The 20,303-nt window shown below is 39.3% G+C and overlaps 8 protein-coding genes across 8 annotated transcripts; all 8 read left to right on the forward strand.

Annotated features, from left to right (window-relative positions):
- The first annotated feature begins 518 nt into the window (after positions 1-518).
- LOC122048696 lies at positions 519-1,325 on the forward strand. The gene has a single exon (XM_042610230.1). The coding sequence runs from the start codon at positions 519-521 to the stop codon at positions 1,323-1,325; it is 807 nt and encodes a 268-aa protein (XP_042466164.1).
- A 1,894-nt stretch (positions 1,326-3,219) lies between these two features.
- LOC122048697 lies at positions 3,220-4,011 on the forward strand. Its single transcript, XM_042610231.1, has one exon. It carries the CDS (start codon positions 3,220-3,222, stop codon positions 4,009-4,011), a length of 792 nt encoding a protein of 263 aa, XP_042466165.1.
- A 1,119-nt stretch (positions 4,012-5,130) lies between these two features.
- On the forward strand, positions 5,131-5,943 carry LOC122048698. The gene has a single exon (XM_042610232.1). The coding sequence runs from the start codon at positions 5,131-5,133 to the stop codon at positions 5,941-5,943; it is 813 nt and encodes a 270-aa protein (XP_042466166.1).
- A 1,952-nt stretch (positions 5,944-7,895) lies between these two features.
- LOC122048699 lies at positions 7,896-8,818 on the forward strand. Its single transcript, XM_042610233.1, has one exon. It carries the CDS (start codon positions 8,006-8,008, stop codon positions 8,816-8,818), a length of 813 nt encoding a protein of 270 aa, XP_042466167.1. The 5' UTR covers positions 7,896-8,005.
- Positions 8,819-10,829: 2,011 nt separating this feature from the next.
- On the forward strand, positions 10,830-11,814 carry LOC122048701. The gene has a single exon (XM_042610234.1). The coding sequence runs from the start codon at positions 10,881-10,883 to the stop codon at positions 11,706-11,708; it is 828 nt and encodes a 275-aa protein (XP_042466168.1). The 5' UTR covers positions 10,830-10,880; the 3' UTR covers positions 11,709-11,814.
- Positions 11,815-13,701: 1,887 nt separating this feature from the next.
- On the forward strand, positions 13,702-16,037 carry LOC122047169. Its single transcript, XM_042608280.1, has one exon. The coding sequence runs from the start codon at positions 13,760-13,762 to the stop codon at positions 14,342-14,344; it is 585 nt and encodes a 194-aa protein (XP_042464214.1). The 5' UTR covers positions 13,702-13,759; the 3' UTR covers positions 14,345-16,037.
- Positions 15,993-16,930, forward strand: LOC122048702. Its single transcript, XM_042610235.1, has one exon. The coding sequence runs from the start codon at positions 15,993-15,995 to the stop codon at positions 16,818-16,820; it is 828 nt and encodes a 275-aa protein (XP_042466169.1). The 3' UTR covers positions 16,821-16,930.
- Positions 16,931-18,627: 1,697 nt separating this feature from the next.
- On the forward strand, positions 18,628-19,113 carry LOC122048703. Its single transcript, XM_042610236.1, has one exon. The coding sequence runs from the start codon at positions 18,628-18,630 to the stop codon at positions 19,111-19,113; it is 486 nt and encodes a 161-aa protein (XP_042466170.1).
- Positions 19,114-20,303: the final 1,190 nt, after the last annotated feature.

Below are 20,303 nucleotides of genomic sequence, written 5' to 3' on the forward strand. Positions count from 1 at the left end.
GGTACGGCGTTAATCGACCTTATCCAATTTTCATGGACCGACTCCATATTAATAATTTTAAATAAAATAAAATAATATCAGTCGTATATATTATTATTCTTTTAATTAAATATGTCCTTTTCTTTTTTATCTTTTTGTTGACAATGACTCGATCGCAGCTTTTGCCCTAAGATGCTATTCTATCGTCTAATTTCATTCAGAAATTATATTGTTTGATTTAAGTTGAAGTCTTTATCGGAGTGAAATATTTTACTGACGCCGTTTTGTTTGCGTCCACGTGTCCACATCACAATGATATTTTCTAATGCCGCTCGTGTGAGAACCTTATTAATTAATTTTTAAAAAGTTTTTGGTAATTTTTTAATAATTTAAAATTATTGTAATTGATCCAGCTCACTTGACACTCTTCCTCTTTAAAACCCGCCCAAATCTCATCGCTAAATCAAAAAGGCAAAGATAATTGAACTTAGCGAGAAGAGAGAGAGGGAGAAGCGTACTAGGGCAAAATTGAAGCAGAGATGGTCACCGGATTTCGCCGCACGCTCTCGCTGCCGCTGGCCAAATCCGCCTCCGTCCCGGCCCTCCGACGCTTCCGCGGTGAGAAGCGGCAGAGCCTGCGCTCCACTAGCCTGCCCGGGCGTTCCCACCCCACTGTCTCCCACCTCCTCGACCAGATCCGATCCGCCCCCGGAGATTCCTCCTCCTCCGGGGTGGACGCGATCGACCGCCTACTTGCCGCGGTGGACGACCTCCTCCGCCTTCCCCAGGCCCGCGAGGCCCTCTGCCGCCGCCCTGCCTGGGCGGATCGTCTCCTCGACGCCTTCCTCCGCCTGGCCGACGCCCACGGATCCTTCCGCTCCGCCGTCCTCTGCCTCTCCGATCGCCGCGCGGAGGCCCAGGCAGCGATCCGGCGAGCAGATCCTGCACGGCTCGCCTCCGCCGCCCGGTCGCTTCGCCGGACGGAGAAGGAGGTGTCTCAGGTGGCCGCGGCCATCAAGGATCTGGCGAGATCCGCGCCGCTTTCTCCAGGTCAGTGGGCGGACGCAGCGGAGGCCGAGATCACGGGGGTCCTGACGGATGCGGTGGCGGCGACCGCGTCGGCGTCGGTGGGGGTGTTTATGGCGATCGCCGCCGCGGCTGCGGCGGAGTCCGCGTCGCTGTCGAAGGATTCCTGGAAGGTTTGGCCGACGAAGAAGGCAGCGAAGGCGAAGGAGACGGCGCCATCGGCTGCGGCGGAGGGATTGGAAGAGGGAAGCGGGAGGGTGTTCAGGAGTTTGGTTAACATCAGAGTCTCCCTCCTCAACATACTCACTCCCTCATTGTAGATACGAGATCGTGTTGGAATATTTTGTACAGAGATGATCGCTCAAAGTATCCACAAGGAAGGGGAGGAACCAAAAAAAAAAACAAAATACACAACAAAAACATAGTTTTTCTTCTATCTTGTTCCCTGTTTTAAAAAACAAAAAGGAATTTTTTGTTAATTTTATCAGCATTGTACCAGTGCAACGGTAAAGTTCGTGAAAATATTCTCTTGTAATCTCGTATAAAAATACAAGATAAGATGGTATGCTATTGATTTAATATGGCCTGAATTTTTTTTTTAGAATCCCTCATTGACGGGTACGCTAGTGAATGATAGTGACATATGATTCTATAATATGTGATTAAGTCGCCGGGGCCATGGTGCCGCAGTAGGACATTTAGATTGTAATCGATCCAACACTCAGGCCTCGAGCATAATAAGCCTCGGAAATGTCTAGCATTCGGGTTCAGAACTGAATAACATTAGATGCCCGGGAATCGGACTCAAAATTTGGGTGGTGCTGGACATTGGAGATTTGGGTTTGGAAAGGTTAGGAATAAAGAGAGCGAAGGATTAACCAGACGATATGTTATTTTAGGAAGAGGCGACGGGCAATGAAGGAGACCAATAATGCAGAGGATTAACCGTTACGAAAAGAGATAATCAAAGGGGCGGACAATAATGATGATCAGCTACCATTACAGAAGGGGATCTTAATGTTGACGTTACTCGATTAAAGCTATAAAAGAGAACTTGTAATAGAAGGAAAAGGACCAACTTTTCTCTCCTCGATCAATACTCTCTTTCGTTCTACAATATGTTAATTATTTTCTAAATCTCACTTAACTATCCGAGGGCCACGTGAGATAACTCATGGATTCAGAAATAGCAAGGAGTTTTTGGCCGTAAAGCATTTAAATTCTATCCTATCTATGTCCTAAGCATTGACTATAGAGAAATCGTTCGGCTCTCTTTATATCGCTGTGAAACTGATAGTGAAAAACGTTTAGGATGAGGGAGAGACCTTTTTGTAGTGAAGTGGTTGGCTGGCTCGATTCTAGTTTCCATCAGCACCTTAGCGCTTTACTGTCAGATCTTGACGTGTGTAGACGCCTTTTGAGCTGAGATCACGATGCGGTGGGAGATGAGTCCTCGTCTCAGGCGCATTCAATTTGATCCCAATGATTGGCACGGACAGAGTCGGCTCTTCTTCTATTATCATTCACATGAACTGGCCCGGCCAACACAGCTTTTGAGAAATCGATTGCCAGATTCCAATGTTGCATTGACACGTTGACACTACTGAAACCATACACCTGAATTTTAAACATTAAAATTTAAAAAGCGTTTTTTTTATTAAAATGGTTAAAAGGTTTATTTTTTAATTAAAAGGAACCTCGTTTTACTTTTTAAAAATATTATTATTTTTATTTACACTATTATAATAGATATAGGATTATAATTGCTAAACAATTATAACAACTAAGTTACTGTCTAATTACATAGGTATAGTAAATATGATTTTTGTACCTATTATTTTGATTACAGATAAAAAAATAAAAAAAAATCTTAAAAAAGAGCAGCCTTTTCATTTTTTTTTCCTAAAAAAAAATTTAAACTCGATAGGGAAAAAACTCTCTGTGATGACCTTGTGGTGTAGCCTCACCGACTCAAAACAGAATCGTTGGGCGCCACGCCACCACATGCAACATCTGTTACCTGTCTCTCCTCTCGTGCGCCAAACTTTTTTTTAATAAAAAAAATAATCATTTGCTAGATTAATTATTAATTTAATTTGTTAATTAATTAATCTACTCTTCTCTCCCCCGTTATAAATCACATGCCTTCGATCACCAAAAACACACAGAAAAAAGATAAGCGAAGAGCACCAGAGGAGCAAAGGCACACCTGAAATGGTCGCCGGATTCCGTCGTTCCCTCTCCCTTCCCGGCCAAAGCCTCGGATCCAGCCCGACCCGCCGCCGGGGTCACCACCTTCGCTCCACCAGCCTCCCCTGCCTCTCCCACCCAGTCCTCTCCCGCGTCCTCGACCAGATCCGCTCGTCCTCCGACCACGCGAGCCTCGATCGGATCGAGCGCCTCCTCGCCGCCCTCGACGACCTTCTCCGCCTCCCGCACGCCCACGGCGCGCTTCGACGGCGCCCCGCCTGGGCCGACCGTCTTCTCGACGCCTTACTCCTCCTGGCGGACGCCCATGGTTCCTTCCGCTCCGCGGCAATCGCCCTCGCCGATCTGAGTGCGGAGGCCCGAGCCGCGGCCCGGCGGTCCGATCCCACGCGGATCGCCTCCGCCGCCCGCTCCTATCGCCGCACGGAGAAGGAGCTCATCCGGGTGGCCGCGGCCGTCAAGGGCCTGGCCAGATCCACGCCTCCGGGGCAGTGGGAGGACGCGGCGGAGGCCGAGGTCGCTGGGATCCTGACAGAGGCAGTGGCAGCGACAGCCTCCGCATCGGTCGCTGTGTTCTCTGCGACCGCATCGGCGGCAGCCGCGGTCGCGGCCGCGATGTCTAAGAATTCTAGGCCGTTTTGGCAGATGAGGAGGAAGGCGTCGAAGAGGGAAAGTGAGACCGTGGAGGAAGTGCCGGTGCCGCCGATCGAAGGGTTGGAAGAGGGAAGCGGGAGGGTACTAAAGGGCTTGATCAACATCAGAGTCTGCCTCCTCAACATTCTCACTCCGGCTTTGTAAATTTTGGGGCTAAATTTAAAATTTTGAAAATTTGAACAGCAATGAGATAATTGTACATGGGACTAGTTTTTTTCTTGTAAGTTTACATATGTATTGTAAAATTTGCACGGCGTTTCAAATTAATTTTCCAAATTAATCACGAAATACATCAGAAATAAACAAACGAAAAATATAAATCTGGTCCGAGACAATGGTGCAATGATTATTAAATAAAATCATCGAATTAATGCATTGCTAAAGCTGTCCACTGTTGACTCAATTATGGACTTAGAGAGAGAGGATACTTGCAATAATCGAACTCACATGGCCATCTATGCAACAACGGAGAGGAAAGGAACAAAACAAATAAAAAAGAAAGAAAACAAAATCATTAAAAAAAATTACAAGCATTATAGAAAAAGTATGGATTAATAACAAATAAATAATTGATAAAACTTGATTTAAGTTTATCACGTGCGAGAATCTATTTCCAGCAAACAGTTTTGCTGTGTACAGTTAGATACATACCAAAGTTCCATGTGACCATCTGGCATGATTAAGTGTCTTCAGAATGATTACTTATCGATGTATTATTGATGCTAGCTTCAAGGTATGACCTAACAAGCAGACACAACACTCGTGCATCATCGAATATTAATGTCGAATTAGTACAGTAATCAAGCTGAAAACAAGAACAATTCACAGACATGAATATGGAAATAATAATAATTAAGAGATGAGAAATGAGCTCGTCCAGCTTAAAATGACTAATCTATTATGTATTATTGATGTTTAGCTACAAACTGTGACCTGACAAGCAGACAGAAACATCAGCTCGTGCATGTTATATTATCATTAAAGATGGAATCTAACCTGCTTAACACGCATCGCAGACAATAATAACTGTAATCTAATGCATGTATGTGGAACTCAGTAGTAGTTAAGAAACTAAAGAGGTTAACAGATCCAAATTGTATGCTTCACATGTCGTATTGAACTTATCTGTAAAGATTCCAGTTGCCTCCATTCTGCTGAATTCGCGATACTCGATCTATAAGTAGAGGAAGTTCTGAGCTCCTCAGTCGACACATTTTCCAATCAAATTGTCTCAGGTTATCTGCTTTCCAACACCACATAGTAATGGCTGCAAGTCAGCCTTCCCATGTCCGATCCATCAGTCTACCATCTAGAGATCACCCCTCCGTGCTCAAAATGGAGGAAGAGCTGAGAAAGTTCAGGTCTTTTATGGCTCAATCCTCTTTAACATCACGTATGATAGTGGATGGGATGAAGGGGCTTGGAGGTTTGTATGAGTGCATCGATGAGCTTCTTCACTCGCCTAGCAGCAATCAGCACTTCTCCAGTCAACAACAGAAGAAATGGATGGAAGTAGAGTTGGATGGCTCTATCAGGCTGTTGGAATTGCTTGGTGCCCTGAGAGATTGCGTGCAACAAATAAAAGACAGAATTAGAGACCATGAAATTGGCCTTAGAAGACGAGGGGCAGTGGCCAAAAGCAAGATACAGACTCACATCCTTTCTGATAAAAAGTTGCTGAAGAATATTCAGAATTGCTTCAGATCACTGAAGCATATGGATGAAAAAGATGCCTTCAGCTGCACAGGAGATGAGCAATTCGGACCCTGTAAGGCTAGCAAAATTATGAAGGAAGTGAGATTGTTCGCTATGTCTCTTCTTCAGTTCATCTTCAACTTTTTGTCCCTGCCAAGGCCAAAAACCAAAACCAGCAGATGGTCTCTTATTTCAAAGGCATTGCAGAACAGGAAATTATCATGTGAGGGTGAGCATGAGGATGTTAAAGATGAAGCTACGACACATTACCAATTGCAGACGTTTCAAAACAGCATAAAAAATTTGGAAGAAGGATTAGATTCCTTGTATAGAAGCATAATCCGAAACAGAGTTGCCGTTCTTAACTTCTTCAGTTTGTAAAAACCTTTTAGGCCACTTACCCTCGTTAGCATTAGAATTTTGGAGGAATTGCTAATGTTCATACCTTGTGCGAATTTTGTATATTAAATATATTATACTGTTTGATTAATAACCTCCTTTCTCTAATTTTCCCTATGTTGCCTATTTCCATATTTTCTTGTGCTTTAAGAAAAGGAAGAGGTCGATAATTTTGGATTATAGGAACAAAGCTTAGGATTGTAAAAACATAAAAAATTAATTTAATTACTTTTTCTAACTCTATTTGGCTTTCACAATTTATATACAATATTAACACAATTTGAAATTTGTAGACTTTCCTTCATTAATAGGTAGTTAGAAGAAGCAAGTTCATCCTATTGAAAAGCCTCATCTACCATAGACTACAACTGGCACCAAAAGAGCCTTGCTTCTATTCCCATCTCATTGGGTTTAGATATATGGAAGGGGAATCTCTAAAGATAGTAGTAAATTCGCAAACCTCTCCAACTAGCATACAATAATTGAGTGGCCCTCTTAGGTTGATGCCACTCCATCCCACAATCGAATGGATTCACATGCTGAACCTCTCCCGTGCAACCTTGCAATTTCGACTTTCAACAAAATGTGCCTTCATTTTGTAAGACCCAGCCAACACATTCTTGCTAGGAGGTAGGGGAAGAAGTTAACATGTATGTGTCACCTCCAATGCTTGTAGTTTAATTTGCATGGTATCCCTGCGTGATTTCGTCTTCGTGCCTCATGATGAATATCCGGCAAGATGGGGAAGTGGTTTAATTCCACCAAAGAAACATCAAATATGAACTACACCTATGGTTAGAATGGAAAAGAAATTTTAAAATAATATCATGAATCATCCAATGAAACAATATGCTCTAGTAGCAACACATTGGACTGAGCTATTTTGGGTGCGACAAATTAACTTTGATCATTTGAAGACATACAACTTGAACTTCAAAATATTGTAAATTAACTCGAGTTTAAATTAGTGCAACAAATCTAACCTGTGGCTTGGCCCTTTATATTTTCTGCTTTGTTCACATGATAATTTGACTGGCCATATCATCTGAATGTTGGACAAGAACACAATGTTACTAAAGGAGTTCATGAACATCTCTTTAATCATCTTCTGGCGTCACTGATCTTGTCAATGCAAACAAAAGATTAGAAGGCCTTACAACAAGAAGAAAATTGCCTCTGAAAGAATGGAAAAATAAAGACTAAACAAGCCTTAGCAGTTGATCCAGGTTTGGAAAAAATTCATATTCCTTATAAAAAATAATTTCTGTTTACATCAAAAAGTTATGCTGTACACAGATCTGCATAAACCAATTTAAACCAATTTGCCATGTCACCATTTGACATAATTAATTGTCTTCTTGCATTTTTGGAGGCTACTGCATCTGGCCGATTAGCATGCACAATGATTAATCATTGATGTATTATGAGATGCTAACTTCAAGGTATGACCTCACAAGGAGACACAATACTCGTGCATCCGATATTAGTATTAAATTAGTACACTAACCAAGCTCAGAACAAGAATAAAGAAGCCATGAGGGTCACTAGGAAATTGAGAATTGATTAAAAGCACATGCATCTGACCAGCAGACCGAGACTTGAGAAATGAGCTTGTCCAGCTTAGAGAGGATAATCTATTATGTATCCCTGATGTTTAGCTTCAAACTGTGGCCTAACTAGCAGACAGAACCAAAAGCTCGTGCATGTTTAATTATCATTAAATTAGAACAATAATCAATCTCACAAAGATGGAACCTAACCTGCTTAACACTCATTAGAGAAATTAGTAACTGTAATCTAATGCATGCATGTGGAACTCAGTAGTATTTAAGAAATGAGAAATGATTCGTCCTGCTATGAGAAGAGGTTACCAGATCCAAATTGCAGATTTCACATGTCGTCTTCAGCTTATCTGTAAATATTCCAGTTGCCTCCATTCTGCTGCAGGATACTTGATCTATAAGTAGAGGAAGTTCCAGGCTCCACAGTCCACACATCTTCCCATCAAATTCTCAGGTTCTCTGCTTTCCAACATCACATAGTAATGGCAGCAAGTCAGCCTTTCCATGCTCGATCCATCAGTCTACCATCTAGAGATCACCCCTCCATTCTCAAAACTGAGGAAGAACTGAGAAAGCTCAGGTCTTTTATGGCTCAATCCTCTTTAACATCACTTATGATAGTGGATGGGCTGAAGGGGCTTGGGGGTTTGTATGAGTGCATCAATGAGCTTCTTCACTCGCCTAGCAGCAATCAGCACTTCTCCAGTCAACAACAGAAGAAATGGATGGAAGTAGAGTTGGCTGACTCTATCAAGCTGTTGGAATTGATTGGTGCCCTGAGAGATCACGTGCAACAAATAAAAGACCAAATTAGAGACCATGAAATTGCCCTTCGAAGACGAGGGGCAGTGACCAAAAGCAAGATACAGACTCACATCCTTTCTGATAAAAAGTTGCTGAAGAATATTCAGAATTGCTTCAGATCACTGAAGCATATGGATGAAAAAGATGCCTTCAGCTGCACAGGAGGTGAGCAATTCGGTCCCTGTAAGGCGAGCAAAATTCTGAAGGAAGTGAGATTGTTCGCTATTTCTCTTCTTCAGTTCGTCTTCAACTTTTTGTCCCTGCCAAGGCCAAAAACCAAAACCAGCAGATGGTCTCTTATCTCAAAGGCATTGCAGAACAGGAAAGTAACATGTGAGGGTGAGTATGAGGATGTTAAAGATGAAGCGACGACACGTTACCAATTGCAAATGTCTGAAAACAGCATCAGACATTTGGAAGAAGGATTAGATTCCTTGTATAGAAGCATAATCCAAAACAGAGTTGCTTTTCTTAACTTCTTCAGTTTGTAAAAGACTTTTAAGCAGTTACCCTCATTAGCATTAAAATTTTGGAGGAATTGCTAATGTTCATACCTTGTATGAATTTTGTATATTAAATATATAATATTGTTTCATTAATAACCTCCTTTCTCTAATTTTCCTTACTGTTTCCTATTTGCCTATTTTCTTGTGCTTTAGCAAAAGGGAGGTCCACAATTTTGGATCATAGGAACAAAGGTTAGGATTGTAAAAACATAAAAAATTAATTTAATTATTTTTTCTAACTCTTTTCGACATTCAAAATTTATGAACAATATTAACACAATTTGAAATTTGTAGACTTTCCCTCAATCCTCATTAATAGGTAGTTAGAAGAAGCAAGTTGAATCTATCGAAAGCCTCATCTACCCTAGAGGCTACAACTGGCGCCAAAAGAGACTTGCTCCTATTCCCATCTCATTGGGATTAGTAGATATATGGAAGGTGAATCTCTAAAGAGAGTAGTAAATTTGCAAACCTCTCCAACTAGCAAACAATAATTGAGCGGTCCTCTTAGGTTGATTCCACTCCATCCTGCAATCAAATGGATTCCCATCCTGAATCTCTCCCGTGCAACTTTTCAATTTCTACTTTCAACAAAATGTGCTTTCATTTTGTAAGACCCAGCCAACACATTTTTTGCTAGGAGGTAAGGGAGCAAATTATCATGTATGTGTCACCTCCAATGCTTGTAGTTCCATTTGCATGGAATCCTTGTGTGATTTCATCTTCGCGCCTCATGATGAATATCCGACAAGATGGGGAAGTGGTTTAATTCCACCAAAGAAACATCAAACATGAACTACACCTATGGTTAGAATGGAAAAGAAATTTTAAAATAATATCATGAATCATCCAATGAAACAATATGCTCAAGTAGCAACATAATGGACTGAGCTATTTTGGATCCAACAAATTAACTTTGATCATTTTAAGGATATAACTTGAATTTCAAAAAATCATAAATTAACTAGAGTTTAAATTAGTGCAACAAATCTAACCTGCTGCTTGGCCCTTTATGTTTTCCGCCTTGTTCACAGGATAATTTGACTGGCTATATCATCTGAATGTTGGACAAGAACTCGATGTTACTAAAGGAGTTCATGAACATCTCTTTAATCATCTTTTGGTGTCACTCATCTTGTCAATGCAAACAGAAGAGCAAAGATTAGAAGGCCTTACAACACGAAGAAAATTGCATCTGAAAGAATGGAAACAATCAAGATTAAACAATCCTTAGCAGTTGATCCAGGTTCGGAAAAAATCATATTCCTTATAAAAGATATTTCTGTTTCCATCAAAAAGTTATGCTGTACATAGATCTGCATAAATCAATTTGCCATGTCACCATTTGACATAATTGTCTTCTCTCATTTCTGGAGGCTACTGCATTTGGCTGATTATCTTGCACAATGATTAATCATTGATGTATTATGAGATGATAACTTCAAGGTATGGCCTCACAAGGAGACACAATGCTCGTGCATCCGATATTAGTATTAAATTAGTACACTAACCAAGCTCAGAAAAAGAATAAAGAAACCATGGGTGTCACTAGGAAATTGAGGACTGATAAAAAACACATGCATCTGACAAAGCAGACAGACTTGACAAATGAGCTTGTCCAGCTTAGAGAGATTAATCTATCATGTATCCTTGATGTTTAGCTTCAAACTGTGGCCTAACAAGCAGACAGAACAAAAAGCTTGTGCATGTTTAATTACCATTAAATTAGAACAATAATCAATCTCACAAAGATGGAACCTAACCTGCTTAACACTCATTAAAGAAATTAGTAACTGTAATCTAATGCATGCATGTGGAACTCAGTAGTATTTAAGAAACGAGAAATGATTCGTCCTGCTATGAGAAGAGGTTACCAGATCCAAATTGCAGACTTCACATGTCGTCTTCAGCTTATCTGTAAATATTCCAGTTGCCTCCATTCTGCTAGAGGATACTTGATCTATAAGTAGAGGAAGTTCCAGGCTCCACAGTCCACACATCTTCCCATCAAATTCTCAGGTTCTCTGCTTTCCAACATCACATAGTAATGGCTGCAAGTCAGCCTTTCCATGTTCGATCCATCAGTCTACCATCTAGAGATCACCCCTCCATGCTCAAAATGGAGGAAGACCTGAGAAAGCTCAGGTCTTTTATGGCTCAATCCTCTTTAACATCACTTATGATAGTGGATGGGCTGAAGGGGCTTGGAGGTTTGTATGAGTGCATTGACGAGGTTCTTCACTTGCCTAGCAGCAACCAGCACTTCTCCAGTCAACAACAGAAGGAATGGATGGAAGTAGAGTTGGATGGCTCTATCAGGCTGTTGGAATTGCTTGGAACCCTGAAAGATTGCATGCAAGAAATAAAATGCCAAATTAGGGACCAGGAGATGGCCCTTAGAAGACAAGGAGAAGCAGTGGTGAAGCATGAGTTACACACTCACATCCTTTCTGATAAGAAATTGAGGAAGAATATTCAAAATTGCTCCAGATCACTGAAGCATATGAATGGCAAAGATGCCTTGAGCTGCACTGAAGATAAAGAATTTGATTCCGGGAAGATGATCGAAAGTTTGAAGGAAGCAAGGGTTCTTGCCATTCATCTTCTTCAGTCTGTCTCTGATTTCTTGTCCATGCTAAGGCCAAAGAGAAAAGCAAGCAGATGGCCTCTTATCTCAAAAGCATTGCACAAGAGGAAAGTAACATGCAAGGGTGAGCATGAGGCTGCCGAAACTAATGATGAGTGTGTCCCGAAGATCAAATACCAATTGCAGACGTTTCAGAACAGCATCAACCGTCTAGAAGAAGGATTAGATTTCTTGTATAGAAGACTAATCCGAAATAGAGTAGCTGTTCTTAACTTCTTCAGTTTGTAATGGTTTATGAGGCACTTACTCTCATTAGCATCCAAATTTTAGAGGAATTGCTAATGTTTGTATCCTTAACAATTTTGTATACAATATATGTTACTGTTTGATTAAAGATCTCCTTCATTTGCTTTTTTCCAAGTGTTTCCTTGTGTTTTCGAAATGGCAAAACCTCTCTATGTCAAGATTGGAAATCCTACCTAGGAATGAGAAGTTGTCCATAAATTTAGCATATAGCAATGGAGCATAGGAATTTAAGAGCCAAAAGTTAATCAAATGATTTGTTGGAACTCTATCAAACATTTATAATCTGTTATTATGTAATAAGTAACATATGATAGCTATAAGATGGATGCCAATGACAAAAGTTAACAAGGATTCATCTTAAAAGAATCTCATATAAGTGAAAATTTTCTAAAAGGATATAATGGAAAAAGAAAATCTATTTCCAATAAACCTCAATTTTTTTAGATGTCTAAGTAAATATCAATACAATCCATCTAAACAAGATCGCTGGGATTGAAATCCTGTGTAAAAATGATAAGAAAGCAATTGTAGCTTCATAGATATTAGCTCGATTCAGATCTTACTTAGGATGCGGATCATTTAGGTTAGTTTGGGTCATAAAACCAAAGCTCTTGATCACAATCTTGACTACCAGGGTAAAGGCTAATACACTAATCATAGCAAATCAGATAGTTTAAAAATACTTATCAAAATTATCTAACAAAAGATGATGCAACAAAATATCATCATAAAAAAGTAAGCCCATCATATCCAGAAAAAGAGAAGCGTGACTATATGCACCTTAGACTGTGAAATATGATTAGCGATCTTATATGTGGAGGATGATAAAACTTAGAGAGCATCAGGGTGCCTGTTCAAAGAACTAACTCAAAACATAGTCCACCCCATCATTAGATGATAAGGAACCCATGAAACTTCTTACCTTTGTTGTAAAGTTTTTGGAGGCTTGCTGTCAGTATAATTTGATTATTTTTTTGCATAATCCATATAAATTAGTTCATATAAATTAGTTCATTTGAAGAATTTAAATTACCGTAAAAGGACACTCATATTCCTACGAAAGATACTTTCTATTTCCAATAAAAGAATTTGCTGTGCAAAGATTTATATATACAGATTTGCCATGATTAATTGTCTTCTCTCCCTTCTGGGAGCTATTGCATCTTGGGATTGTCTTTTACGATTAACCATTGGCATATTATTGATGGTAGTTTCAAGGTATGGCCTGACAGGCAGACATAATCACTCGTGTATCCTATTTTAGTATAAACTTAGTACATCAATCAAAGCTTAGAACTAGAATAGCTCACGACCATTGGAATCCATCCAGCTTAAAGACATAATCTATCCTGCCTGCAAATATGCTTGTGACAAGGAAATTGAGGACTGGTTCAAAGACATGCATCTGGAACTAATTAGTCACTAAGAGATGAGATTCTCCAGCTTAGACAGATTAATCTATTATGTATCTAACATTGTCTACGTCCAGGCTGGAATAATGTGTATAATAAACATTCAAGAAGATATTAACTGTGATCTAATGCATGCACGTGGAACTCAGTAGCAATTAAGAAACAAGAAATGATTCGTCCTGCTAAGAGAAAAGGTTACCAGATCCAAATTGTAGGCTTCAGTTGTCATATTGAGCTTATCTGTAAAGATGCTGGTTGCCTCCATTCAACTTCAGTATACTTGATCTATAAGAGGAAATTCCAGGCACCAAATTCCACACATCTCCCAAAAAAGAAAATTTTCTCAGGTTTTCTATTTTCCAACATCACCTAGTAATAATGGCTGCAAGTCAGCCTTCCCATGTCCGATCCATCAGCATACCATCCAGAGATCACCCTTCCCTGCTCAAAACGGAGAAAGAGCTGAGGAAGCTCAAGTCTTTTATAGCTCAATCCTCTTTAACATCCCATATGATCTTGGATGGGCTAAAGGAGCTTGGAAGTTTGTAAGAGTGCATCGATGAGCTTCTTCATGTGCCTAGCAACAACCACCACTGCTCAGATAACCAACAGAAGAAATGGATGGAAGTAGAGTTGGATGGTTCTCTCTGGCTATTAGACTTGCTTACCGCCCTGAGAGATAGCATCCAACAAATAAAAGAGCATATTAGGGGCCACGAAATGGCCCTTAGAAGACGAGGAGAAGAAGTGACTAAGATAGACATGCACACTAACATCCTTCCTGACAAAAAGTTGCGGAAGAATATTCAAAGTTGCTTTAGAGCACTGAACCATATTGATGATAAAGATACCTTCAGCTACATCGGAGATGAGGAATTTGATTCTTTGAAGGTGTTCAAAATTTTGAAGGAAGCGAGAGAGCTCACCGTTTCTCTTCTTCAGTCAGTCTTTAACTTCTCATCCATGCCGAGGCCAAAGACAAAAGTCAGCAGATGGTCACTTACTTCAAACGCATTGCACAAGAGGAAAGTAGCATGCAAGGATGATAGCGAAGATGTTGAAGCTAATGATGGAGGTGTGCCGAAGATTCAATTAAAATTGCAGATGTTTCAGAACAACATTGAACATATTGAAGAAGGATTATATTTCTTGTATAGAAGAATAATCCGAAACAGAGTTGCAGTTCTTAACTTCTTCAGTTTGTAATGGCTTATTGGCCACTTACCCTTATTAGCATTCAAGTTTTAGAGGAATTGCTAATATTTGTACCTTCTACCAATTTTGTATGCTATATATATAAGTGTTTGATTAACAATCTCCTCTCTTCTAATTTTTCCAAGTCTTGCAAATTTTCCTATTTTCCTGTGCTTTAGAAATGGTAAAATCCAATGTTCACAAATCGAGATCTTACCTAGGAACAAAAAAAGGCCCACATGTTCAGATAGTAGGGATGAAGCATAGAATTGTTAGAACCTAAAACAAAAATTAAAATAGCTTTTGGGTTTCTATTAGACATTTAATTTATCATATACAACCTTCAATATATATTATTAAATCAAGTTGTAATTTGTAGGCTTTCCATCATCAATAGAAACCTAGAAGTGGAAAGTAGAATCCATTGAAAGTTTCATCTATTGTTGAGACTACACCATGCTGGAAGCGACTCACTTTTATTCTCATCTCATTGGGATTAGATACATAGATGGGAAATCTCTATAGATAGTAGTAGTTCAATAAACTCTCCAACTAGTATAGGATAATTGAGTTAGTCCTATTATGCCGATGCCACTCCAAGTCATAATCGAGTGGATTCACATCCTAAACCTCTCCTGGTTCTGTGCTACTTTCCCTTTTTTGGCTTTTACTTTCAACAGAATGTGCTTTATTTTGTAAGCCCAGTTAATTGATTTCTTGCCCGGAGATAAGAGGGCAAGTTATCATGTATCGGAGACTTAAACAGAATGTCCTACAACGCTAGTAGTTCATTCTGCACAACATGCCCACATTTAGGGACTTGAGGCCGGAGACTTAAAATCAAGATCAAATATATTTTGTTAAACAGAATTCTGTTCAAATAGAGCCATACCCAATTCTTGCTTTGGCCATACTGCGATAATAATGCTCCCACAATGTCTGCGATTTCATCTTTTGATTTTCTTTGACATGATTAATCATTTGATGTATTATTGATGCTAGCTTTCTCTTTCTACCTCTCTGGAGATCTGGTGCAGCTCAGAACTAAAACAACTCACAAACATTGGAATCCACTCTGCATAAAGATTTAATCTATCCAACCTACAACCATGCATCTGATAAGAAAATTGAGGACTGATTCAAGCACATGCATCAGAAACTAAATAGAATTAAGAGGCCAGAAATGAGCTTGTCCAGCTCAGATATTAATCTATGATGTATATTGATCTTCAGCTAGAAATTGTGACCTAACAAGTAGACAGAATCTAAAAACTCGTGTATGTTATATTAGCATTAAAGAGCACAATAATCATCCTCACAAATGTTGGAACCTAACTTGCTTAGCATTGTTGTCTATACTCAGGACATAATCATGTGTAAAAATTAAAAAAGATAATAACTGTAATCTAATGCATGCATGTGGAACTCAGCTGTATTTAAGAAATGAAAAATGATTCGTCCTGCTATGAGAAGAGGTTGCCAGATACAAATTGCATTGCATATTTCACATGTTATCTTCAGGTTATCTGTAAATATTCCAGTTGTCTCCATCGTGTTGCAGGATACTTGATCTATAAGTAGAGGAAGCTCCAGGCTCCACAAGTCACACATTTTCCCATCAAATTCTCTTTGGTTCTCTGCTTTCCAACATCATATAGTAATGGCTGCAAGTCAGCCTTTCCATGTCCGATCCATCAGTCTACCATCTAGAGATCACCCCTCCATGCTCAAAACGGAGGAAGAACTGAAAAAGTTCAGGTCTTTTTTGGCTCAATCCTCTTTAACATCACATACAATAGTGGATGGGCTGAAGGGGCTTGGAGGTTTGTATGAGTGTATTGACGAGGTTCTTCACTTGCCTAGCAGCAACCAGCACTTCTCCAGTCAACAACAGAAGGAATGGATGGAAGTAGAGTTGGATGGCTCTATCAGGCTGCTGGAATTGCTTGGAACCCTGAAAGATTGCACACAAGAAATAAAATGCCAAATTAGGGACCAGGAGATGGCCCTTAGAAGACAAGGAGAAGCAGTGGCGAAGCATGAGATACACACTCACATCCTTTCTGATAAGAAATTGAGGAAGAATATTCAAAATTACTTCAGATCACTGAAGCATATGAATGGCAAAGACGCCTTGAGTTGCACTGAAGATAAGGAATATGATTCCGGGAAGGTGATCAAGAGTTTGAAGGAAGCAAGGGTTCTTGCCATTCATCTTCTTCAGTCTGTCTCTGATTTCTTGTCCATGCCAAGGCCAAAGAGAAACGCAAGCAGATGGCCTCTTATCTCAAAGACATTGCACAAGAGGAAAGTAACATGCAAGGGTGAGCATGAGGATGCCGAAACTAATGATGAGTGTGTCCCGAAGATCAAAGACCAATTGCAGACGTTTCAGAACAGCATTAACCATCTAGAAGAAGGATTAGATTTCTTGTATAGAAGACTAATCCGAAATAGAGTAGCTGTTCTTAACTTCTTCAGTTTGTAATGGTTTATGAGGCACTTACTCTCATTAGCATCCAAATTTTAGAGGAATTGCTAATGTTTGTATCCTTAACAATTTTGTATACAATATATGTTATACCGTTTGATTAAAGATCTCCTTCATTTGCATTTTTCCAAGTGTTTCCTTGTGTTTTTGAAATGGCAAAACCTCTCTATGTCAAGATGGAGATCCTACCTAGGAATGAGAAGTTGTCCATAAATTTAAAATATAGCAATGGAGGGTAGGAATTTAAGAGCCAAAAGTTAATCAAAATATTTGTTGGAACTCTATTAAACATTTATAATTTGTCATTATGTAATAAGTAACATATGATAGCTATAAGATGGATGCCAATGACAAAACAAGGATTCATCATAAAAGAATCTCATGTAAGTGAAATTGTTCTTAAAGAATATAATGGAAAAAGATAATCCATTTCAAATAAACCTCAATTTTTTTAAATGTCTAAGTAAATATCAATACAATTCATCTAAAAATAGATCGCTGGGATTGAAATCCTGTGTAAAAACAATAAGAAAGCAATTGTAGCTTCGAAGATCTTAGCTCGATTCAGATCTTGCTTAGGATGCGGATCATTTAGGTTAGTTTGGGTCATAAAATTCAAGCTCTTGATCACAATCTTGACTACCAGGGTAAAGGCAAATACATTAATCATAGCAAATCAGATAGTTTAAAAATATTTATCAAAATTATCTAACAAAAGATGATGCAAACAAATATCACCATATAAAATTAAGTCCATCATATCAAGCAAAAGAGAAGAGCGACAATATGCACCTTATACTGTTAATATATACAAATTTGCCATGATTAATTGTCATCTCTCCCTTGTGGGAGCACTTGCATCTTGGGATGGTCTTTTACATGATTAATCATTGGCGTATTATTGATGCCAGTTTCATGGTATGGCTTGACAGGCAGACATAATCACTCGTGTATCCTATTTTAGTATAAACATAGTACATCAATCAAAGCTTAGAACTACAACAGCTCGCGACCATTGGAATCCATCCAGCTTAAAGACATAACCTATGCTGTCTGCAAATATGCTTGTGACAAGGAAATTGAGGACTGGTTCAAAGACATACATCTGGAACTAATTAGTCACTAAGAGATGAGATTCTCCAGCTGAGACAGATTAATCTATTATGTATCTAACATTGTCTATATCCAGGCTGGGATCATGTGTATAATAAACATTCAAGAAGATATTAACTGTGATCTAATGCATGCACGTGTAACTCAGTAGCAATTAAGAAACAAGAAATGATTCGTCCTGCTAAGAGAAAAGGTTACCAGATCCAAATTGTAGGCTTCAGTTGTCATATTGAGCTTATCTGTAAAGATGCTGGTTGCCTCCATTCAGCTTCAGTATACTTGATCTATAAGAGGAAATTCCAGGCTCCAAATTCCACACATCTCCCATAAAATTTTCTCAGGTTCTCTATTTTCCAACATCACCTAGTAATAATGGCTGCAAGTCAGCCTTCCCATGTCCGATCCATCAGCCTACCATCCAAAGATCACCCTTCCCGGCTCAAAACGGAGAAAGAGCTGAGGAAGCTCAAGTCTTTTATAGCTCAATCCTCTTTAACATCCCATATGATATTGGATGGGCTAAAGGTGCTTGGAAGTTTGTATGAGTGCATCAATGAGCTTCTTCATTTGCCTAGCAGCAACCAGCACTGCTCAGATAACCAACAGAAGAAATGGATGGAGGCTGTAAGACTTGCTTGCCGCCCTGAGAGATAGCATCCAACAAATAAAAGAGCATATTAGGGGCCACGAAATGGCCCTTAGAAGACAAGGAGAAGAAGTGACTAAGATAGACATGCACACTAACATCCTTCCTGATAAAAAGTTGCGGAAGAATATTCAAAGTTGCTTTAGAGCACTGAACCATATGGATGATAAAGCTGCTTTGAGCTACATTGGAGATGAGGAATTTGATTCTTTGAAGGTGTTCAAAATTTTGAAGGAAGCAAGAGAGCTCACCGTTTCTCTTCTTCAGTCCATCTTTAACTTCTCATCCATGCCGAGGCCAAAGACAAAAGCCAACAGATGGTCTCTTATTTCAAATGCATTGCATAAGAGGAAAATAGCATGCAAGGATGAGAGTGAGGATGTTGAAGCTAATGATGGAGGTGTGCCGAAGATTCAATTCCAATTGCAGATGTTTCAGAACAGCATTGAACATAGTGAAGAAGGATTAGATTTCTTGTATAGAAGAATAATCCGAAACAGAGTTGCAGTTCTTAACTTCTTCAGTTTGTAATGGCTTATTGGCCACTTACCCTCATTAGCATTCAAGTTTTAGAGGAACTGCTAATGTTTGTACCTTCTACCAATTTTGTATACTATATATATACTAGTTAACAATCTCCTCTCTTGTAATTTTTCCAAGTCTTGCATATTTTCCTTATTTTCCTGTGCTTTAGAAATGGTAAAATCCAATGTTCCCAAATCAAGATCCTACCTAGGAACTAGAAAAAAAAGGCCCACACATTCAGATCATAGGGATGAAGTATAGAATTGTTAGAACCTAAAACAAAAATTAAAATAGCTTTTGGGTTTCTATTAGACATTTAATTTATCATATACAACCTTCAATATAAACCAAGTTGTAATTTGTAGGCTTTCCAACATCAATAGAAGCCTACAAGTGGAAAGCAGAATCCATTGAAAGTTTCATCTACTGTAGAGACTACATGATGATGATGCAAGCGACTCACTTCTATCCTCATCTCGTTGGGATTAGATGCATAGCTGGGAAATCTCTATATATAATAGTAGTTCAACAAACTCTCCAACTAGTATAGGATAATTGAGTTAGCCCACTTAAGCTGATGCCACTCCGTTTCATACTTGAGTGGATTGGCCTCCTGAACCTCTCCTTGTTCTCTGCAACTTTCCAATTTTTGGCTTTGACTTTCAACAGAATGTGCTTTATTCTGTAAGGCGTATTCGTGTTCCTTTGCAAGGCATTCAAGAATCCCTTGAGCCTTACTTAGGAGAAAGTCTATAAGGGTCTGTAAAAACCTTTGAAGTTTGAAATAAGAAGAGTCTGCATCTTTTAAATAAGTTCTTATTTCTTTTATTTCTTGCTAACCCTCCTCCCCCTTTTTATTTTGGTATCAGAGCTAAGGTAGTCTTTTCATGAACTATTATTGTTAAAATGTTGGTATTATGCAAACTAAGCTAACAAAAGAACAAATCTTACCTTGGCAATACAGGCAATCGGCCTTATAAGTCCAAGCAAACACTTGTGTGAGTCTAGCTTGGTGAGGAACTGCCCTTTATGACAATAGTAAGTTTTAGGATAAGTAACTATCCTTAAACCTAGTGTTTATGAGCAATTTTGTTATAACCAAAAACACCTTACCATACCGGGAAGCAATCCAAGCAACCGATCCCATCGAATCACCAACAGTAGGTTTTGCTAAACCCAGTGATTATCAAGAAGCT

The sequence above is a fragment of the Zingiber officinale genome, chromosome 2B (genome assembly GCF_018446385.1).
Source record: "Zingiber officinale cultivar Zhangliang chromosome 2B, Zo_v1.1, whole genome shotgun sequence".
NCBI lineage: Eukaryota > Viridiplantae > Streptophyta > Magnoliopsida > Zingiberales > Zingiberaceae > Zingiber > Zingiber officinale.

Coding starts and splice junctions, on each gene's coding strand:
- LOC122048696 (XM_042610230.1), top strand. CDS start 519: ATGGTCACCGGATTTCGCCGCACGCTCTCGCTGCCGCTGGCCAAATCC.
- LOC122048697 (XM_042610231.1), top strand. CDS start 3,220: ATGGTCGCCGGATTCCGTCGTTCCCTCTCCCTTCCCGGCCAAAGCCTC.
- LOC122048698 (XM_042610232.1), top strand. CDS start 5,131: ATGGCTGCAAGTCAGCCTTCCCATGTCCGATCCATCAGTCTACCATCT.
- LOC122048699 (XM_042610233.1), top strand. CDS start 8,006: ATGGCAGCAAGTCAGCCTTTCCATGCTCGATCCATCAGTCTACCATCT.
- LOC122048701 (XM_042610234.1), top strand. CDS start 10,881: ATGGCTGCAAGTCAGCCTTTCCATGTTCGATCCATCAGTCTACCATCT.
- LOC122047169 (XM_042608280.1), top strand. CDS start 13,760: ATGGAAGTAGAGTTGGATGGTTCTCTCTGGCTATTAGACTTGCTTACC.
- LOC122048702 (XM_042610235.1), top strand. CDS start 15,993: ATGGCTGCAAGTCAGCCTTTCCATGTCCGATCCATCAGTCTACCATCT.
- LOC122048703 (XM_042610236.1), top strand. CDS start 18,628: ATGGCCCTTAGAAGACAAGGAGAAGAAGTGACTAAGATAGACATGCAC.